Source organism: Helianthus annuus, chromosome 3, assembly GCF_002127325.2.
Source record: "Helianthus annuus cultivar XRQ/B chromosome 3, HanXRQr2.0-SUNRISE, whole genome shotgun sequence".
Classification (NCBI taxonomy): Eukaryota; Viridiplantae; Streptophyta; class Magnoliopsida; order Asterales; family Asteraceae; genus Helianthus; species Helianthus annuus.
In genome coordinates, this window is record NC_035435.2 from 20,904,466 (window position 1) to 20,924,989 (window position 20,524).

The following is a 20,524-nucleotide window of genomic DNA, read 5'->3' on the forward strand; positions in this document are numbered from 1 at the left end:
AAATCTAAGTTAGATTGATTTTCAAACTTTTCAATTTTGTCCGTTCCCGTCGATTTCACAAAGTTAACCTTTTTCTTCTTCTTTTGGTTCGGCTTCTTGTCAGCTTGAGCCGGTGTTTTACCTTTGGGTTTGGTGTGATTTTGCTGTGTTGGCACTGTTGGTAATTTCTTGTTACCAAATTGCTTTCGGATTTCAGCTTTTGGAATAGGAGGACACTGTGTAACTGTAACTTTAGGTCCTGCCTTTCCCAAGAACTTACTCGTCGAATTCTCAAAGACTTTACAGATTAAGGATTGATTGACATTCTTAATGGGAAAATCTTTGTCTGAGTAAATTTTATCATCACCAACTAGAGTGTACAGCAAATTCACACTCTCCGGCTCTTCTGCAGATGAGGACTCAGTTGCAACAGTCTTAGCGGGTTGAACAGGGGGATCACATAGAATGTGATTCTCAAGAGGTATGTCCTCATTTTTGGCTACCGCATCAGACTTTGCTGGGATAGTATCGTCAGATTCATCATCAGACGAATCAGCATCCTCAATCACAACTGGAGGATCTTGATTCTGTTCAGCACTCACAAATGTATCTGCTGACACATCTGAATCTGAGGATACTTCCTGTTGGTATCCGAGTCCTGCAGCAAACTCCTTAACATCTAGAGGCACAGAAGGTTCAAAGAAAACTCTGTCCTCTTCATCAGGCATGGCGTCATAATTATGTCTCACTGGTGGTGGACACTTCTTGTAGCCTATGCAGGTGACATCTCTCTTTTCCTTCTGAACGTCAATGATGTGATCTAACACATAGCTAGAACTCAAATAACTGTCTAGCTTGAGTTGGATCGCATCACTTTCGGTTTTCACACAAGCCATCTCTTTTTGCATACTCTCAAGGCGAGATATATACAAATTAATATCAGTTTGTTTTCTTGAAACCATTTTAGTCAGTTCAGTTTTATCCTTCTTTAATGTTTCAATTACTGACTTAAATTCTTTTTCATGGTTTTCATAAAACATGTTGGCTTCTGTGCATTTAGAGAGATCCACAGTCAATTTCTGATTGTGGATGAATGTCACATCATATTTCTCTTGCAAAGCCTCATGCTTGCTTTGCAAGTCACTCAAATTCTCATTCACAGTAGTATGTTTGTCTTGCAAGTCAAACAAACTAGCTTGTAAAGCATCATGTTTGCCTTGCAACTCAGACATACTTTTCTCCATTTCAGCACATCTAGCATGCAACCTAGCACATTCATCACAATTAACAGCAGTGGGTTCATCGACACATACCTGACTTGATGAACCGTCGACATTAGCCATAAAGACTGAATGGAGAGAAGACGAAGTATAAGCAGCTTGATCCACCAAAATAGATCTTCTTTGAGTTTCTGCTGCAGCTTCCTCCAAGAGTTCATCAATATCTGCATCGATTGCTGCATTCGATGTCTCACCCACATAATCATCACCAGAATTGGATGATTCTTCATCAGCACTCCTGCTATAACCAGAAGAGTCTTCATCTTCAGACGATTCACCACCACTGGCAGAAGATTCTCTACCACTGGTGTGAACCAACTCTTTCACGATCTGAGCAAAACATGCTGTTTCATCAGGAGCATCACCACCCAACTGGATTGACCAGTCACAACCTTCATCCACCTGAACTGCAAGTGCTCGGTTGGTTTGGTTATTTGCAGGCACCAATGAACGCTCAGTGTTTCTGTTCTGATTCTGCTGGTTGCCTCGGTTTCTGAAGGGATTTTGATTCCCGTGCTGTGCTGGCTTTGTACATTCCCTTTTAAAGTGGCCCCTTTCACCACAGTTGAAGCACTTAACAGCCTGCTTATCGAACCCATACTTGGTGTCTCGCTTACTTTCCAAGCTGGTTCTGCCAGTACTTTCCATCCAATCCTTTGCTCTTCTCACAGCACTCGCAAAGGCCCACTTGATATCCATCAAGTCCATCTCTTCCTTATCAATCTGCCGGTAATCTTCTTGTGTCAGATTAATGTTTCCAATCTGACCCTCTATCAATCCACAGTACGCGCTCACTACAGTGTTAAGCAGCTCCATGTGTTCCTTAGCTACTTCTACACTGATTTTAGAAAAACTTGAAGTGTCAAGCTGTACTGTATTTGACTTTGATTGTTGACCTGCAGCAGATGATGTTCCTCCATAACACGCATATTGTGGTTGTTGAGCAGGAGGAGGAGGAGGTGGTTGTATTGGATTTCCATACAGATCTGTGGTTGGAGGCGGCTTTACAGGAACTTGCACTGGATTGCCATACATATCCGTGCTTGTGACAAACGCCGTTTGAAGTGGAGCATGTGAACCGGCTTTTGCAGATGAAGTAGTGGAGGTGCCATAATACATCTCTGGATTCTGTGGCACTGCAACTCTCTTTGCCTTCAACGTTTCTTCCTGATCCTTGTTCTCCAGAAGCTGCACGAAATCGTTGATATTTGTAGTTTTCAACGTTCCGTTGTACTTCAAGATTTCCAGGAAGTTATTCCATTGAGGAGGCAATGCATCGGCAAACTTCTTTACCACCTCTATTGGAGTCGTTGTGACTTCAAAGTTGGTCAGCTCAGTAAGTAGGTGATAGAAACGGCTTGTCATATCTCCCAAGGACTCCTTATCCATACATGTGAAGCCATCGAATTCTTTCTTCAGTAGATCTCGTCGTAGTTGACGTGTGGCTTCATTACCTACTCCTCTTGTCTTCAATGCATCCCACAGCTTCTTTGTAGTCTTGAAACTGACGAACTGATGATAAATATCCTTGCTCAGTGCTTGAGTGAGAATAGCGTATGCTTTCTTTTCTAAGTCATACGTCTTCTTTTGATCATCAGGAAGATCGGCAAATGTAGCTGTCGAAGAAGCAGCAACCTCGATAGTTTGATCGAATTCCGTAGTGAACCGCAACCACAACTCTGTATTTTGACCAAGAATGTATGTATGGAAACGATCAACCCATCCCGGATATTCATTAAGATGCATCAACTTTGGAGGCCTGTTCAAACTTCCGGTTTCACTTTCGCTTAGTAGAAGACTTTGAATACTCGGAGTTTGATTTGAAACAAACGCCCATTGACCAGCTGGAGTGGCATTTGTTTGTGAGGATGTAGATACCGGAGATTCGGCCCATGATGGAGATTGACTGGTATTCATGTATTTTCCACTGTCTGGAGCCGGACTTCCCCACCAACTCGGATTCATGATAGATGAGCAAAATAAATGCTAAGTAAGAATGATCCGAAAGATACACAGCCGAAGGATCCTGGTCGAAGGATCTGAAATAACAGAAACTTGTTAACAACAAACTGACCACAATCGAAAGATTAACTATTGTTCGAAGGATCAACAGTACTCGAAAGATTACTGTTGAGTCTCGAACAATGATTTCGAAAGATTCAAGAGCTCGAAGGATTCTCCTTTGAAAGATCCTTATCTTTCGAGCTAAATCCTTATCTTTCGAACAACAGATCTCGAAAGATTCACCAATACGATAGATCCTTATCTTTCGGACACTTGTCTTTCGATTAGATTCCTTTCTCGAAGGATATGATTCAGACTTCGAAGGATGGGTCGAAGGATAACAATCTTTCGAGCCTTCCTTGATCGACAGATGTCGAAGGATAGTCTTTCGATGTCGAAAGATATCTTTCGAGAGGTTCTGACACACACTGATCTGATGTGATAGGTTGGTGAAAAAGGTGATGGGTTGGTGAAGTACTTTCGGCAGAAAGGTATGTTCTGCACACGGATCTTCACCAACTTTTTGACTTTCAAAAACAATGCCCAAAAATGGCAAACCTTATCCACCAAGTCCAGTGACCGGAAACACACCGGAAATTGGCCGGAAAACACAAAGTTTCTTAAAAACCAATTTCCAAGTTACCCAACCCAACTTTAAACACTCCCGGTTAGTTTAGACACGTTTTTACTCAAAGAAAATGCAAGAAACCAAGTAAAAACAGGTGCAAAAACCAAGTGTTTCAACACACCAAAACTTGTAAAAACCCGGTTTTAAACAAGGTAAAGAGCGAGGCTCTGATACCACTTGTAGGTCCCTGTTTCGCGGAGGATTACGAACCTAAACCTTGTTATACGAACCTACTAGCGAGTGCGGAATCCAAGCTAGCAAGCAAACCGAGTTAGTAGCAAGTAGAGAAACAAACACACAAATTCACCGATTAACACAACTTGTATTAATGCAATGAGGATTCGGTTACAAGCTCAATGTTTACAGAAATGTTCTATAAACTCTCTAAGTGTGTGTGTGTGAGTCCTGGACAGAATGCTCTCAAAGCTCTCTATCTCTCGGATGTGCAAAATGGCAGAACTAACTCACACATACACTGCATGGGTATATATATACCCAGCCCATGATGCCAGATCGAAGGATCCGAAGGTTCCGATAGATGGTCCGAAGGATCATCTATCGATCACAAGTTGTTCGAATGATCAGCATTGACCTCGAAGGATCATCCTTCGAGGTCTAATCAGTCGAACCATATCTTTCGTGCACCTCGAAGGATCAACAGCATCCTTCGAGGAGCTATCCTTCGATCAGAACACCTTTCACTATTTTACCAACTGTTGTCCAAGTCAAACCGGAGGATGGTTGACTTGGTCAACTTACAACACTAAATAGAACATCGTACATACAGACCGAATACAGACAAAGTACAGACACAAGTGCACCAACAGAGCTCCAACATCGTACGATCGAGAATAAAGCAGAAATAAAATCTTTTTGGCTTTTATAAAGTTTATATTAAAACTGATTTTAGGTGAGTTTTAATATTTCGAAAGACAACAATTTTAATATCCTTTGAGTGTTATCAAACGACATCACCGCTAATGTCGTGCTGATATGCACCAAATGACGAAACTGTTTAAAAGAAAACAATAAAAGTTAAGCAGTAAATAAATATATACAGACATTCTTTTTGCGAGTTTCGAGGGTAAGAGAATCATATCAGTGTACGGTCATGTCAAAACACTCTTGTTGTTCAGTTAGTTAACATTAAAATAAGCATCCTATAACAATTATCGGTATTGTTGTCCACTTAAGCTCAACTTATCAGATGTAATCATGGCGAGGGGATACGTTAAGGTATGATTTATACTTACCGACCGGTGTTCATCCACATCACGACACATTCCCGTATCAAGGTATGCACGAGAGTTCATCTTACCGGTGAGTATACTGATTATCATCTGTTTGACCGTATAAAATGTGAGATACTCACTTATTTTGATTTGAAAACAAGCCCTATGTGATATAATCACTTATTGATGAGGAACTTGATTTTCATATGCATGAGGGCACAGGAGCAAGTCCGTGAACAGGTCAGTACTTTCGTACAGCAGAGAGACGAACTTGACTCCCGGATAAATGTGATATTTTATCACTTATTTGATTTGGACATGTGATTGTTTATCACTTATTGAGGTCGAATGCAGTATGTAATATGTACACGTATGTATAGTATCATGGAAGATCTAGACTTGCGTCCCCGTTATTTTTCGGTAAAAGATACAACCATGATACCCAGATGATAAGCAGCATAAAGACCGAATATCTCAGAACCTCGGCAATCTCTCAAACGAAATTTCGGTACTAAGACCATATGCCAATGAATGGTTCCCACCTGATCTTCAGTCGATTTAAGTTTTTCATTTTAAGGTTTAAAGAGGTTTGGATAGACCACTGATGTACTATCATTTTCTCTTTTGCTCGCCAGGAAACTCATTTTTGTTTTTCTATTGTTTTTGTGTTTTTGAAATTTTTCGATGTTTTTGGATTTTCAGATTTTTGGATTTACTCCCCCTAAAATCAATAAACTAAGACAAATTTAAAACACAAAGGTATTTACAAAAATGATTTTCCGATGTTGGTTTTACTCTTGCTTGACCTTAATGCCGTTTACTCTTGCTTGACCTTGGTTTTACTCTTGCAGCAGAATTATCAACGTAAATAGGAGTAGTTAGGAATTCAAAACCGTAGTCCCGCAATTGTTGTTGGATCCAAAGAACTTGGGAGCAACAACTTGAGGCAGCAATGTATTCAGCTTCGCATGTTGATGTAGCGACGCACGTCTGCTTCTTGCACTGCCATGTGACAAGGCGATTTCCTAAAAACTGACATCCAGCCGTTGTGGATTTGCCGTCGATTTTGCATCCACCATGATCAGAATCACTGAATGCGACCAAGTCAAAGTTATTATCCCTAGGGTACCACAGACCGGTGTCAGGGTAAGCCTTCAAATAACGAAAAATCCTTTTGACAGCTGCAAGATGTGAGGCCTTCGGGTTAACTTGATATCTGGCAAGCAAGCACGTTGGGTACATTATGTCTGGCCTTGATGCTGTGAGGTACATAAGAGATCCGATCATTGCGCGGTAGTATGAAGGACTAAAAGCATCACCCTTCAAGTCAGGAGTAATTCCGTGATTAGTTGGCAATGGGGTACCAATGGGCGTTGCATCAGACATCTGGAACCGGCTCAAGATGTCACCAACATATTTAGTCTGATGGATGAATATCCCAGACTCAGTTTGTTGCACTTGTAGGCCCAAGAAGAAGGTCATTTCCCCCATAGCACTCATCTCGAATTTATCCTGCATAATGCGCTCGAAATTCCTACACAAGACATCATTAGTAGAACCAAAAATAATATCATCAACATATACCTGTACCAGAAGAAGATCTCCATCTTGTTCTTTGATGAAGAGAGTACAATCGATAAGACCTCTTCGAAAACCGTTCTCCAGCAGATAGGTGGATAAGGTTGCATACCAAGCTCGCGGTGCTTGATGAAGACCATAGAGAGCTTTGTTGAGCAACCAAACCCGATCGGGATGAACAGGATCTTCAAAACCTGGAGGCTGTTCGACATATACCTCTTCTTCAACCACACCATGTAAGAATGCACTTTTCACGTCCATCTGGTAAACCTTGAATCCTTTGAATGAGGCATAAGCCAGAAAGATTCGAATAGCTTCCAGACGTGCAACAGGTGCATAGACTTCGTTGTAGTCGATTCCCTCTATCTGTCGAAAACCTTGAACGACTAAACGTGCTTTGTTCCGAATAACCACTCCACGGTCGTCTTTCTTGCATTTGAAGACCCATCGAGTGCCAATTTTCTTGTAATTCTCAGGTCTTTCAACAAGCTTCCAAACACCAAGCTTTTGAAATTGCTGTAATTCTTCCTGCATGGCTTCAACCCAAGCACTGTCTTTCAACGCTTCTTTCCACGATTTTGGTTCTTCTTGTGACACGTAACACGCGAAGGACCAGTCATTTTGTTGACCAGATTCTCTTATAGCTGAATACAAACCAGCATTCCGGTTGTTTCTCAGCTGATTACGCGTCTGCACACCGCGATGGACATCTCCTATAATATTCTGCTGGGGGTGGGTATCATGAATCCTCATTTCAGGATTTTCTGGCACACGTGCATTGATACCCAAATTGTTAAGATTGAGATCAACAACCAACTCCACACCAGGAATGTGGGTAGAGGTGGATGCATTCCATTCAGCAGTGTCTACATTCTGCATATGAGGTGTATCAACAGAAGCACCTTGAACAGGAGCAGCTGGAGCCGAAGATCCTTCGGCTGCATCATGATATTCATCATCTTCAGAAGATTCATTATAATCAGCAGCATCTTCATAAACCTCATTTTGAACCATATTGTTGACAGACGAAGAAGCTTGAGGGTCAACAACAATAGGTCTAACCAAAGGCGAGACAGCAGCGTTGTCACTTTCCAACAACATCCTGGCCGATGCTGATTCTTCGTCAAAGGTTGGCAGATTGAAGGAGTCAAATAGTCCATCATAATCGAACATCCACGGATCACCCGGAGCCCTGACAGGACTCGTGTACCTTTGAACCCTCACTTCACTCCATAGCTCAATCTTTTTGGTAGCCAGATTCCAAACACGAAAATTCAGAGTAGCATATCCAAGGAAGAAACCCTCTTGCTCCAAACTTTCCATCCGGCTCAATCATAGTACAAGGAGCACCAAACGGTTCTAGGTAAGAAAGATCCGGCTTCCTTTTCTGAAGGAGTTCGAAGCAAGTTTTGTCATGTCTCTTTACTGTAAGAACTCTGTTTAACGTGTAGCATGCAGCCGATACAGCCTCCCCCCAGAATTGAATAGGGAGTTCCGACTCTACTAACATTGTTCTTGCAGTTTCGATAATCGTCCGATTCTTCCTCTCCGCGACACCATTTTGTTGTGGAGTATAACGAGAACTGTACTCATGAAGAATGCCTTTAGAAGTACAAAACTCATCCATAACTTGATTCTTGAATTCGGTTCCATTGTCGCTTCGGATCCTCTTCACTTTCAACGAACAGAGATTCTCCAACATTGTAAGAAGATCCTTGAGGATGCCAGGAGTTTGACTCTTGTGTGCCATGAAGGATACCCAAGAAAATCTAGAATAATCATCAGTAACAACTAGACAATAGGCATCACCGAACGTTGTCTTGTGCTTCATAGGTCCAAAAAGGTCCATATGAAGACGTTCGAGAGGCATGCTGACAGTGTTGATTTTCTTCAAAGGGTGAGACTTCTTTGTTTGCTTCCCCTTTTGGCACGAGACACAGATATCTTGTAAATGAAAACTTCTCACAGGCACACCATTCACAAGATTATTTTTCACCAATTGGTTCATCTTTCTCAAGTGAATGTGTCCCATTCTTCTGTGCCAAGATATAGACTCCTTTTCCGTGGCTTTTGAGACAAAGCAAGTGACTTGTGCAGATGTTGTAATCGCTTGGCTCATGTCGAGAATATAAAGATCATTAACTCTCGGAGCCGATAAGAGAATCCATTCTTGTGGAATTTTGAATCCAGGTTTCAGCACATAGCAGCCGGCATCATCAAAATGCACTGAGAATTTTTTTATCGCAGATTTGCGACACACTGAGAAGATTATGATCAATTTGCTTAACATAATTGATCTTATCGAAGCACACAAAACCATTTGAGATACTTCCCTCTCCAGTGATGAATCCGCCTTTGTCTCCCGCAAAAGCAACATACCCTCCTCTAATGTTTTTCACGTCGTATAGGAGCCGTAAGTCGCCAGTCATGTGCCTGGATGCCCCACTATCAACAATCCAATGACTATTAATAGTTCCTCCTAGAACATCCTGCACATGTCATTTAAAAACATCAGTTGAGAATGGGGACCCAAGCCTTGTGGTCTTGGGTCGTCCCTTAGCATCACGAAACGTGATATCAATCTCTTGATGGTTTTCAAGAATAACTGCTCCCCCTGAATTGTCACCCGCCTTAGGTAACCAAGTTCGTTTTTGCCTACCAGTTTTTGAAGATTCTGATTTTACAGGTTGTGACACACTTGGTTCCCTTTGAACTGTTTTAACTTCAGATTTTAAAGCTTTTTCAACAGTTTTCATGTTCTTACGTCGTTGTTTAGTTTCTTGTTCCTTTACAGTTCGTTTATCATGTTTAGATGAAACTGACCGACGTTGAGGATGAACTGTTTCAGGTGGAGCTTTCTCAACAAATCTATTCTTTGGAGCATTTGGGCAGTTTTTGATGATGTGCCCAATTTCCCCACATTTAAAGCATATTCTCCTTTCAACAAACTTAGGAGAACTTGATTGACCACAAGATGTCGAACTCGTGGATCCTGAGGTACTAGCCTTTTCATCACACCCATTTGTGCGTTGAGTGTAATTGTTATCACTGTTACGTTTTAAGATTGTGACTTGTTTTACAAAATAAGTGTTAGATTTGTTCTCAAAAGTTTCAATCTTATCAGTACCCTTGGATGACACGAACTTGACATCTTTTGCTTTCTTTTGAAATCGAGCTCCTTTTGTTTCAGACTTCATCTGAGAGACCTTATGCTTTTGAGCTCGTTTGACTGGTTGTTTACCATTAGAAGCACTAGGTTGTTGAGTGGTTGAAGATTTTCGATTACCAAACTGTTTTCTAATCTCAGCCTTAGGAATTGGATCACATTGTGTTACAACAATTCCCGGAAGTGTTTTTCCCAAAAACTTGTTTGTGTTGTCTTCAAAGACTTTATCAATCAAAGATTGATTTACATTTTTAATTGGAAAAACGTGATCTGAGTAGATTTTATTATCTCCAACCAATGTATACAACACATTACTGCTTTTAACAGTAGACACACATGTCTTATCAACTTTGACAGGATCAATCACTTGCTTCTTAACAGATGGGACATCAGGAGTATCAGGATCACAAAGAATGTGATTCTCTCGTGGAATAACTACTCCTTTCATCTTGTTAAGTGATTTATCCTGATCACCTACATCCACTTCTGATTCATCATCCGATGTCACATAGTCCTCGATAATTGGAGGATTTTGCTTCACGGATGATGAAGTTTCTTGTTGCTCAGAAGATGTGTTTGAAGAATTGTCCGGTTTGAACCCAAGGCCAGCAGCAAATTCCTCAACATCAAGAGGCACACTGGGTTCATACCGAGGCATTTCCTCCTCATCAGGCATCTTGGTATAATTGTTCATCAAAGGGGGCGGACATTTCTTATACCCTATGCCTTTCTGATTTCCCTTCGGTTGTTGAACATCGATGATGTGATCAAGCATAAATTGGGAGTTAGAATAACTTTCCAATTTTTGTTTGATCGCATCATGCTCGCATTGGGCAATGGCTAATTGCTTCTTAGTTTCTTCCACAATGTTAATGTATTCATTTATACTTACTTGCTTGTGGTAAACTACTTTGTTAACCTCGGACACATTTTTCTTTAATGTTTCTATTACAGATTTAAATTCTTTTTCATTCCGAGTTAAAGCCATGTTCGCCTCTTTGCATTTCGACAGTTCAATAACCAAATTCTGATTATGACTATGAAGCTTTTCTGATTCAAGCTTCATTTCAGCACATGATTTAAAAACACTAGGGGCAGGAGGTTCAGAATTTACCTGACTAGAAGAGGCTGAACCGTTTGCCATAAAGGCAGTTTGAAAAGAAAAAGCTCCATCTTCAGAAAATAACTTCTCCATTTCCTTTGATGCAGTAGCCGCCTTCCTAATCAGAATTGATTTCTGACATTTAAGCTCATCAGCTTCATTCAGTAGATCTTGAATATCATCACCTCCTTCCTCCTTCACATCAGACTCTGAGTGATTATCCCCAGAAACAGAGCCTTCTTCATCAGAACTTCCAGAATAACCAGAACTGTCATCACTTCCAGAGGACTCTTCTTTATGAACATGCTCGATGATCTTTGCATAACAAGCTGTTCCACTTCTCTGATCATCTTCACCAAACTGCACTGACCAGTCACATCCCTCATCAGCTTGAACAGCCAAAGCCCGATTGGGATTTGAAGTTCCAGACTGGCCCTGATTGTTATTAACTGCCACCATCCTCCTTTCACGGTTTTCTTGCTGGGCATTCACATTTGTAGTACTCGTCTGGTTTCTGAAAGGGTTGTGATTGCCTTGTTTTGTTGGTCGAGTGCACTCACGTTTGAAGTGCCCTTTATTACCACAATTAAAGCATGTAACAACGTTGATATCAAACCCATACTTCGTATCTTTCTTTCCTTCCAACGAAGTTCTACCAGTACGAGCCATGAAGTCTTTGGCCCTTCTAACTGCACTTGCAAAAGCCCACTTAATATCCATCAACTCCATTTCTTCCTTGTCGATCTGTTGATAATCTTCATTGGTCATGTTGATGTTTCCAAGCTGACCTGCTACCAAACCACAGTAAGCACTGACCATTGTATTGATAATTTCCATATGCTCCTTAGCAACTTCAATGCTGAGGTGTGAAAGGTTTGAATTATCGACTCGGATTGTGTTGGGGTTTTGAGGTTGAGGATTGTTTGTATAATGAGCCTGCTGTTGTTGTTGTGGTGGTTGGACTTGTGGCTGTGTTGGGACGGGAATGTAAGACCTTGGATCGAAAGCCGGAGCAGCAGTTGACTGAGGAAACGGAAGAGAACTTGAACTTGTGTTGGACACAAATGCAGTTTGCAGCTTAGGTTGCTGAGCTGCAGCAGATCTTGCCAAAACATCGAAGCCTGGAAGGTACATTTTTGTATTCTGAGGAGCGGGAGCTCGCTTTGCTTTCCTGATTTCTTCATCATTTTTATGTTCCAGCTTCTGAATGAACTCATAGATGTTAACCGTGTCTAGAGTTCCAGTGTGCTTCAACAACTCAATAAAGGAACTCCATTTTGGAGGTAAAGCGTCAGCAAACCTATTCACCATGTCTTGTTGAGTAGATACAACCCCATAAGCACACATTTCACTAATCAGATGATAGAACCGTGTTGTCATATCATTTAGAGTTTCGTTTTCCAAAAATTGAAACGATTCAAACTCTTTCTTCAACAAATCATGACGAGACTTTCGAGTAGCTGCATTGCCTTCTCCTCTAGCAACTAAGGCATCCCACAATGTTTTCGTGGTCTTGCAGTAGGAGAACTGATGATAGATATCTTTGTTGAGTGCTTGTGTAAGTGTAGCAAAGGCCTTTTTCTCCAATTCATAAGCCTTCTTGTCATTTTCGAGCATGTTAGCATAACCTTCTAAAGTGGACGCTGCAACTTCAAGATTGGCATTGAATGCATTGATGAAACATGTCCAAAGATCGGTGCTTTGCCCTTGAACATACGTGTGAAAGCGGTTTTTCCATGATGGAAAGTCGTTCATATGGTTCAACTTCGGTGGACGATTGTTGCTTCCCGTTTCGCTTTCACTAATCAAAAGATTTTGAATGCTTTGACTCTGATTGGATACCAAAGCCCATTGACTTGGACTGATTGATGGCGGTGGAAACATACTTTTTGCCCAAGCTACAGCAGAAGTTAGTTCTTGACTAGATTGTGAGTCCAAACTCCAATCCCAAGGACTTGTACAACTCATTTTGGTGAAATACTAATTGAAGATCTACACAAACACAAACTGTTAAATTCAAACAGACAAGAATTGAAAGATACAACCTTGTTCGAAAGATCAAGATTTGTTCGAAGGATCAACAGTGTTCGAAAGATCACTGTTGAGTTTCGAGCAAAGACTTCGAAAGATTCACAATTGACAGATCCTTATCTTTCGAGCAGTTATCTCGAAAGATTCACGGTTTGAAAGATCCTTATCTTTCGAGCAATTATTTCGAAAGATTCACAATTTGAAAGATCCTTATCTTTCGAATAACTATCTTTCGAAAAGATTCCCTGGATCGAAGGATAGATCTCTGACTTCGAAGGATGGGTCGAAAGATGATTATCTATCGAGCCTTCCTTGATCGAAAGATGGTCTTTCGACTTCGAAGGATATCCTTCGATCACACTGACACAACTGACAAAAAGGTGACAGATTGGTGAGAAAGGTGATTGGTTGGTGTACCAACTTTCGGCAGAAGGGATGTTCTGCACACGACTTTTCACCAATTTTTTGACTTTCAAATAAAATATGCCCAAAATGGCAAACCTTATCCAGAAGGTCCGGTCACCGGAACACACCGGAGATATGGCCGGAGAACACCAAGTTACTTAAAAACAGGTTTTTAAGTTACCCAACCCAACCTTGAACACTCCCGAAAGGTTTAGAACGCGTTTTTAGTTTAAAAATGCAAGAAAACCACCAAAAACGGGTGCTAAACCAAGTGTCCAAACACACCAAGAACTTGAACAAACCCGGTTTTAAACAAGGTAAAGAGCCACGGCTCTGATACCACTTGTAGGTCCCTCTCGGAGGATGACGAACCTAAACCTTGTTATACAAACCCACTAGCGAGTGCGGAATCCAAGCTAGCAAGCAAACCGAGATGAAACAAGTATAAACACAAACACACAAAGGTTCACCGATTAACACCACTTGTATTAATACGAATGAAGGTTCCGGTTACAAGCACAATGTTTACAAATCAGTTTTGCAAACTCTCAAGGTGTGTGTGTGTTTCGGACAGAATGCTCTCAACCTTCTATCTCTCTATGTGTGCATCTTCATTATGTCTAACACACTGCATGGGTATATATATACCCAGCCCAGCATGTCTGGTCCGAAGGATTCGATAGATGGTCGAAGGATCATCTATCGATCACAAAGCCATCGAAGGATCTTCAAATACTTCGAAGGATTGCATATCCTTCGAAGTCCAACAGTAACCTTCGTAGCATATCTTTCGATGAGATCGAAGGATCTACATTATCCTTCGATCACTCATCCTTCGAGACAGACAACTTACAACCAATATCTGACTGTTTGGCCAAGTCAAACCAGGAGGACGGTTTACTTGGTCAACTTACAGTACTGACACGGACATCGTTTACATCGTGACTAAATACAGACAAAGTACAGACACAAGTGCACCAACACTAGATGATAGGGATGTGGGTGAGTGGTGGTGAACGATAGGGATGTGGGTGGGAGATAGTGAACGATAGGGGTGGTTTGAGGGTTTAGGGAAAGAATTTGGGGTCTGTTGTAGTAGTCGTTTGGTGGTGATGAACCGATGGTAGTGGGTGGTGGAGTGGGTGGTGGTGGTGGCACTAGGTTGTGGCAGGTCTGATTTCAGTTTGGGGGAAATGTGAAGGACTAGGGTTTAGGATGGTTTATATTGGGGGAAAAGATAAGTGGATTAACAAATGACATATCTACCCTCATGTGACCTGCACATGTTCTTATTTAACTGAAAAAATAAACTGGGTTAGCCCTAAAGGACATAACGTGTAGGATTTTGAAACATAAAGTAAAAAACCTATCAATTTTAAAGGCAAAGGACACCACCTGCAATTTGGTATAAACATAAAGCACAAAACTTGTAATTTACTCTTTGTAAATATTACTGTTTGAGAGTAATATACTTTAGATCTTAAAGTAATTTGTTTGATCTTATTGTTTTTACAAATTGCCCAATTCACTTAGTTTTATTTCGCCATTCCTAGCGATTTATAGAAACACTTGTTCTTGTTGTTTGCTTAACCAATTCAGACGGACACACGGCTTGACTTGGGTCTGCAAAAATCATTCTAAAGAAAGGCCGAACCGTGCATAGGTTATCTAAAACCCTAACACCCCTTATATCTAATAACTTGTTTGGGGCCTTACCCTCTACTCCATCACGAACCTCTGAAAATACGTGGGTCATGTAGTAATGTGTCTCAGACATAAATCACCATTAATTGTATTATCTATTTTCATAATCAAGGAAAAAAGCTACCTATAGTCTCTTCCATGAAAAGATAATGATGGCGTTGACAGCTAATGAATTTCTCCACTGCAATTTATATATCATTTGGTCCAACATGAGTATAAGCTAAATTTACATGGTTTAATTACTTCTTTTAGCTATTATTATTAATGATTCTACTCGTTTGACTGTTTATGGTATAACCAGGAGAGTAAGATATCGACGTCCTTTATTCACCATATTCGCGAAACTTCTATAAATTCAATGGATTCTGGTCCTCCTAAGGAAAAAACTTTCAAATATGATGTCTTTCTAAGCTTTAGAGCTGGAGAAACTAGTAATAATTTCGCGGATCATCTCAATTCTGCATTAGTGCGATCAGGAATTCGTACTTATATTGATAATAATGGAATTAACAGTGATCAAGATCTTGAACTGAATTATGAAACTGGTAGAGCAATCAAAGAATCTAGGTCTTCAGTGATTCTATTTACAAAGAGCTATGCAACTTCTGCCTTGTGCCTTGATCACCTGTCGTTTATCTTGGAGCAAAGAAGAGAGAACAATCATTTTGTTCTACCAATTTTTTATGATGTTGATCCCTCAGATGTTAAGGTTGAAGTCAAAACCTCTACAATGTGGACAAATGATAACGTGGACAGGTGGATGACAGCTTTTATGGAGATTTCTAATTCGGAGAACACGATTCTTAGTTCTTCGTAAGTTTCCACATTTTCTTTTATTTTAGTCATTACTTAGAATGAACTACAACTCTTATTGATGCTGATGTGATCTAGTAGTTTAACTAACACTGGGGTATACTAAGAGCCATAAACATGACATTAATGATGTTGACGGGAAAAATATGATCACTATAACCTTAAGATGTTATATACTTGCAAACTTCGTTACTTGATATATTGCATATATACAATACATGATATATTGTGTATATGTAATACAACTTTTTTATTATTTTATTTTTCAAAAGAAATCTTTTTTTATTGGTATAATGCATATCTGCAGTATATGCAATATATCATGTACTACATATGCTCATTGCGGACCGCAAGCACTTTCCCATTGTGGTCCACAACGTTTCATTCAATGTATTACATATATGTATTACAACATCGAATGATGTTTTTTTGGTTTTCTCATGAGTTTTTTCATGGTCCTTTCCCTGTGTATGTATGTGCATATATATAATTATTTGTATTTAAATTACAAATGAATTGTGATCAAATTTAGACGTATGGTAAATTGTACTATACACTTTTACTCATTCACCATTATATAACCATATAATGCCATCTGCTAACTTTTTTATTGCATAGATTCAGGTCTGAAACCGAATATGTAAAGCATGTTATTGATACTATTTATTGTAGTGTCACCAACGGACTAGTTTATCCTCCACTCAACCTAATAGGGATAGATGGCCAAGTTAAAGAGATCAATTTCTTGTTAGAGAAACCTGATGCTGAATTTTTAGCAATTTGTGGCATGGGTGGAAGTGGCAAGACAACACTGGCCCGCTACATATTCAATTTGTTTAAGAATAACTTTGAGAACAGTAGTTTTCTCGAAGAAATTGGTAAATGGGGTAATGATTTGCTTCAGTTGCAAAAAACACTTCTACAGGACCTCTCAGGGAGTAGGAAGATAAAATTACAGAGTGTTGATGATTGTATTCTTGAACTTGAAGAAGTTGTTCAAACAAAAAAGGCGCTTATTGTTCTGGATGACATTGTTCAGGAGGACCAGTTGGTATCTTTGCTTGGGACCGGAAATATTAATAAGCAAAGCAAGATTATAGTAACATCTAGGGATGCTAGTATAAAAACATGGATTGGTTTCAGATCATGGAGGTTCCAGGAGTACAAAATGAAATTACTGAATGATGGTGATGCGTTGGATCTTTTTAGTCTTCATGCCTTTGGATCCCAAACTCCGATGGAAGGATACAAAGAGCTTACAAAAGAGGCACTAAATTATTGTGAAGGAAATCCAGCAGCTCTTGAAGTGTTGGGCTCCTCTCTGTCAGGCAGAAGTATCTCAGAGTGGGAACATCATTTGAGAAATTTGGGAAGAGGGATGTTTTCTCGATTCTATGATGTACTCGTCACAAGCTACAACTCACTATGTTTCTCTGATAAAAATTTGTTTTTGGACATTGCTTGCTTCTTTACTGGTGAAGAAATGGATTATGTAGCGAAGATATTAGGACATGATTACTCTGTAGTATCTGGTATCGACACCCTATTAAACAAACACCTGCTTTCTGTTTCACAAAACAAAAAACTGACGATGCATCGATTGCATCAAGAGATGGGGAGAACCATTGTCAATCAAGAATCAAAGTACCCTCCAAATCGTAGTAGAGTTTGGCGTGATAAAGAATCTTATGAATTTTTAAGAGAAGGGAAGGTAAGATGCTTCATATGTGTTTGTTGAAGATTATTTTACTCTTAACAGCCTCCTATTTATCATATTTTTTTCTGTTTCATTCTCTTTCCATTTAGGGTTCAAAATTCGTACAAGGTCTAGCACTTGATATGAGAAAGTTGTGTCAAGAGGATGAGCAGGTTGCATTCCAGGTAATACAAAATAGTAAAACTTAACTAATACCTGATCTTCAAATATAAAGAGTGCCGAAGTTTACCTAGCAGATCATATATCAAGGGATAATGTATGTGTTTATATTTTGTTATCTTTGTTTGCTCATAGTTCTACATACATTTCTATCAATCTCTTTGGGGCATCTTATTTATCCATAGTTATAGTTTTTTATATACTTTTTGTTTACTAACAGTGTTCATGCTTAAGTTGCAGTCAACAAAGCTTACGACAGATGCGCTTAAACAGATGGATAACTTAGAACTGCTCCTGCTCAAATTTGTGCCCCTAACAGGATCTTACGATAGTTTTTCAGAAAATCTAAGATTGCTATGCTGGCATGGATTTCATTTAAGAGCCATACCCTTGGATTTATACATGGGAAACATGGTGGCTATAGATATGAGTTATAGCAAGTTGGAAGAATTTGATCCACCCATGGTATGTAATCAATTATCAAGTTTTTAGCTTTTCATTTTTTGAAGCCTTGTGGATTTACAGTGATATGTAAACTTGATTTGCTACAGATTCTTCAATCATTGCGCATTCTAAATCTTAAAGGCTCAAATAATCTACTAGAAGTTCGTAACCTCTACCTAATCCCTAAACTTGAGTCATTGATTCTCTCTAACTGTCACATGTTGGTCCATGTTTGTGAAACCCTTGGAGACCTTACAAATATTACTCTGTTGGACATGACAAAGTGTGAAAAGTTGTTCAAGGGGAATAAAAGTGGTGCATTGTCAAGGCTAGTAGTTTCAACTTTTAACCGAATATGTACAAAGGAGAATTCCTTTTTTTTGCCACATCCACTAGAACAATTGTTCCTCAAGGACTGCAATCTTGGGAATACTAATTACTTCCCTCTTAGTTTGAGTAACCAATCAATATTGCAATACTTAAATTTAGGCAATAATATGTTTGAATTCCTTCCTAGTTACAGTCATCTTATAAATCTTCGGGTCCTTGACTTGACTATGTGCTCAAAACTTAAGAGGCTTCTATCTCTTCCAAGTACACTTGCAGAATTGTATATAAGTTACTGTGAGTCACTTGAGAAAGTAACTTTCGAATCATATGGGTTCACATTGCAAGAGTTTGAATGCCAAGGTTGTATTAGTTTGTCAGAAATTGAAGGCATTATTAAATTGGTGCCTGTAGCCAAACTTGATGAAAATTGTTTGGGACATATGAAGTGGCTAAAAGTATATCAAGATCGTGAGGTGTGCCTCGTTGGCAACAACGAGCTCACCATTGGCAGAAATTGTCGTGTCCAGGTTTAATTTTCTTCTCTCTACACATGCATAAGCGTACACTAGCACATTTTCAGTGTTTCATACGACCTATAAACCGAGTATATGTGAATAAATTAACTCTTTTTCTTTTATTGTATAGATGTTGTACGAATTTGGTATAATGAGCACATCTTTGCCGGACACAAAGGATCCAAACATGACACAATATATATCTGATTCGTCATCTTTGTGCTTTGATGTTCCTCAGTACCCAAAGAATAGGAGGCTCAAAGGACTAAATGTCACTTTCAAATATACCTTATCAGGTGATAATTCGGTATGGTTTGCTAAAGTCAGTACGAACAATGGTGTTGATTTGATGTACAACCCAACTGTCTTTGGTAAACCTGGATCTGGAGAAGTTGGTATATGGTTTAGCTATTGGCCCATTGGAAACAAATTCGACACTGGAGATACAGTTACCGTGTCAATTGTTGTGATGAGTGGATTGGAGGTTATCGAGTGTGGAGCAAGCCTTGTGTATACATACGATATACCAAATGAGACCATGGAATCTAACATGGGATATGAAGAAACTCTTGGAGTTGATTTGTCTGGATTTCAACTAAGCACAGGAGCTTACTATCTTTGTCATCATGATTTCTTCAAATTCACGGAGGTTAACAGATTGGCTCCGGATTGGTTTAGGATATTAGTTGGGGATAAAGTTGATGAAACAGGTATGTGTGTCCCTCTTGTCAAGCTAATTATGTGTTTGTAACTAAATTTATGTTATTAATATAGAAAGTTCATTGTGTCACGCATTGTTGCAGAGTTACAAAGATGGAAGATAAGCGGTCGACCTAAGCAGGCAAAAATACCAATTACAGAGTGGAGTTGATCATCAATGAATCCACCACCGCACTAACCAACAAAAATACCCCAATAAAATCGAACTATTATTAAAAGCTATTAGTAGGGTCTGTGAGGATGATATAAAGATAAACAGAGATAGGGAGGCTTCTTATTATCCGTTCTAAACTAGTTCCAAATTACAGCATGTGTTTTTTTTTTCTATCATTTTTCCAAATCTACAGCTGAACATGTGTTTTTTTTTTCGATCATTTTTCATTTCAAATTACAAAGGTTCATGCAACTAAAATGTTAATGCCAGGAGCGAATTCATGCTTTGGTGAGGGGGTGCACAGGCACCTCCTCAACTTGGGCTTTTGCTATAATAAATGTAAAAGTTTTAGAAGAACACATAACAAGCCCTTAAGAAAATCGATAGCCACCCACAGGGAAAACCAAAAGAACCCCAACATTGTTGGGTTAATCAGGTTTTGTTCACGGGTCGCTGGTTCACGGATACGGGTTCGTCAGTCGCGGGTAGGGCTGTTCACGAGCCGAGCCGAACCGAGCGGACCTTTGCTTGTGCTTGGCTCGTTTTCAAACCGAACCGAGCGG

General features: G+C 39.7%; 1 protein-coding gene across 1 annotated transcript in view; it reads left to right on the top strand.

Moving 5' to 3' along the window:
* The window catches only part of LOC110928742, a 35,539-nt gene extending 15,326 nt beyond the window's left edge, over positions 1-20,213 (top strand). The window contains exons 8-14 of the mRNA XM_035987450.1: positions 15,411-15,922; positions 16,541-17,633; positions 17,729-17,803; positions 18,039-18,263; positions 18,350-19,099; positions 19,218-19,797; positions 19,891-20,213. Coding sequence (XP_035843343.1) covers positions 15,411-15,922; positions 16,541-17,633; positions 17,729-17,803; positions 18,039-18,263; positions 18,350-19,099; positions 19,218-19,797; positions 19,891-19,958 — 3,303 coding nt within the window. The 3' untranslated portion in view covers positions 19,959-20,213. The remainder of the gene's footprint in view (positions 1-15,410; positions 15,923-16,540; positions 17,634-17,728; positions 17,804-18,038; positions 18,264-18,349; positions 19,100-19,217; positions 19,798-19,890) is intronic.
* Positions 20,214-20,524: the final 311 nt, after the last annotated feature.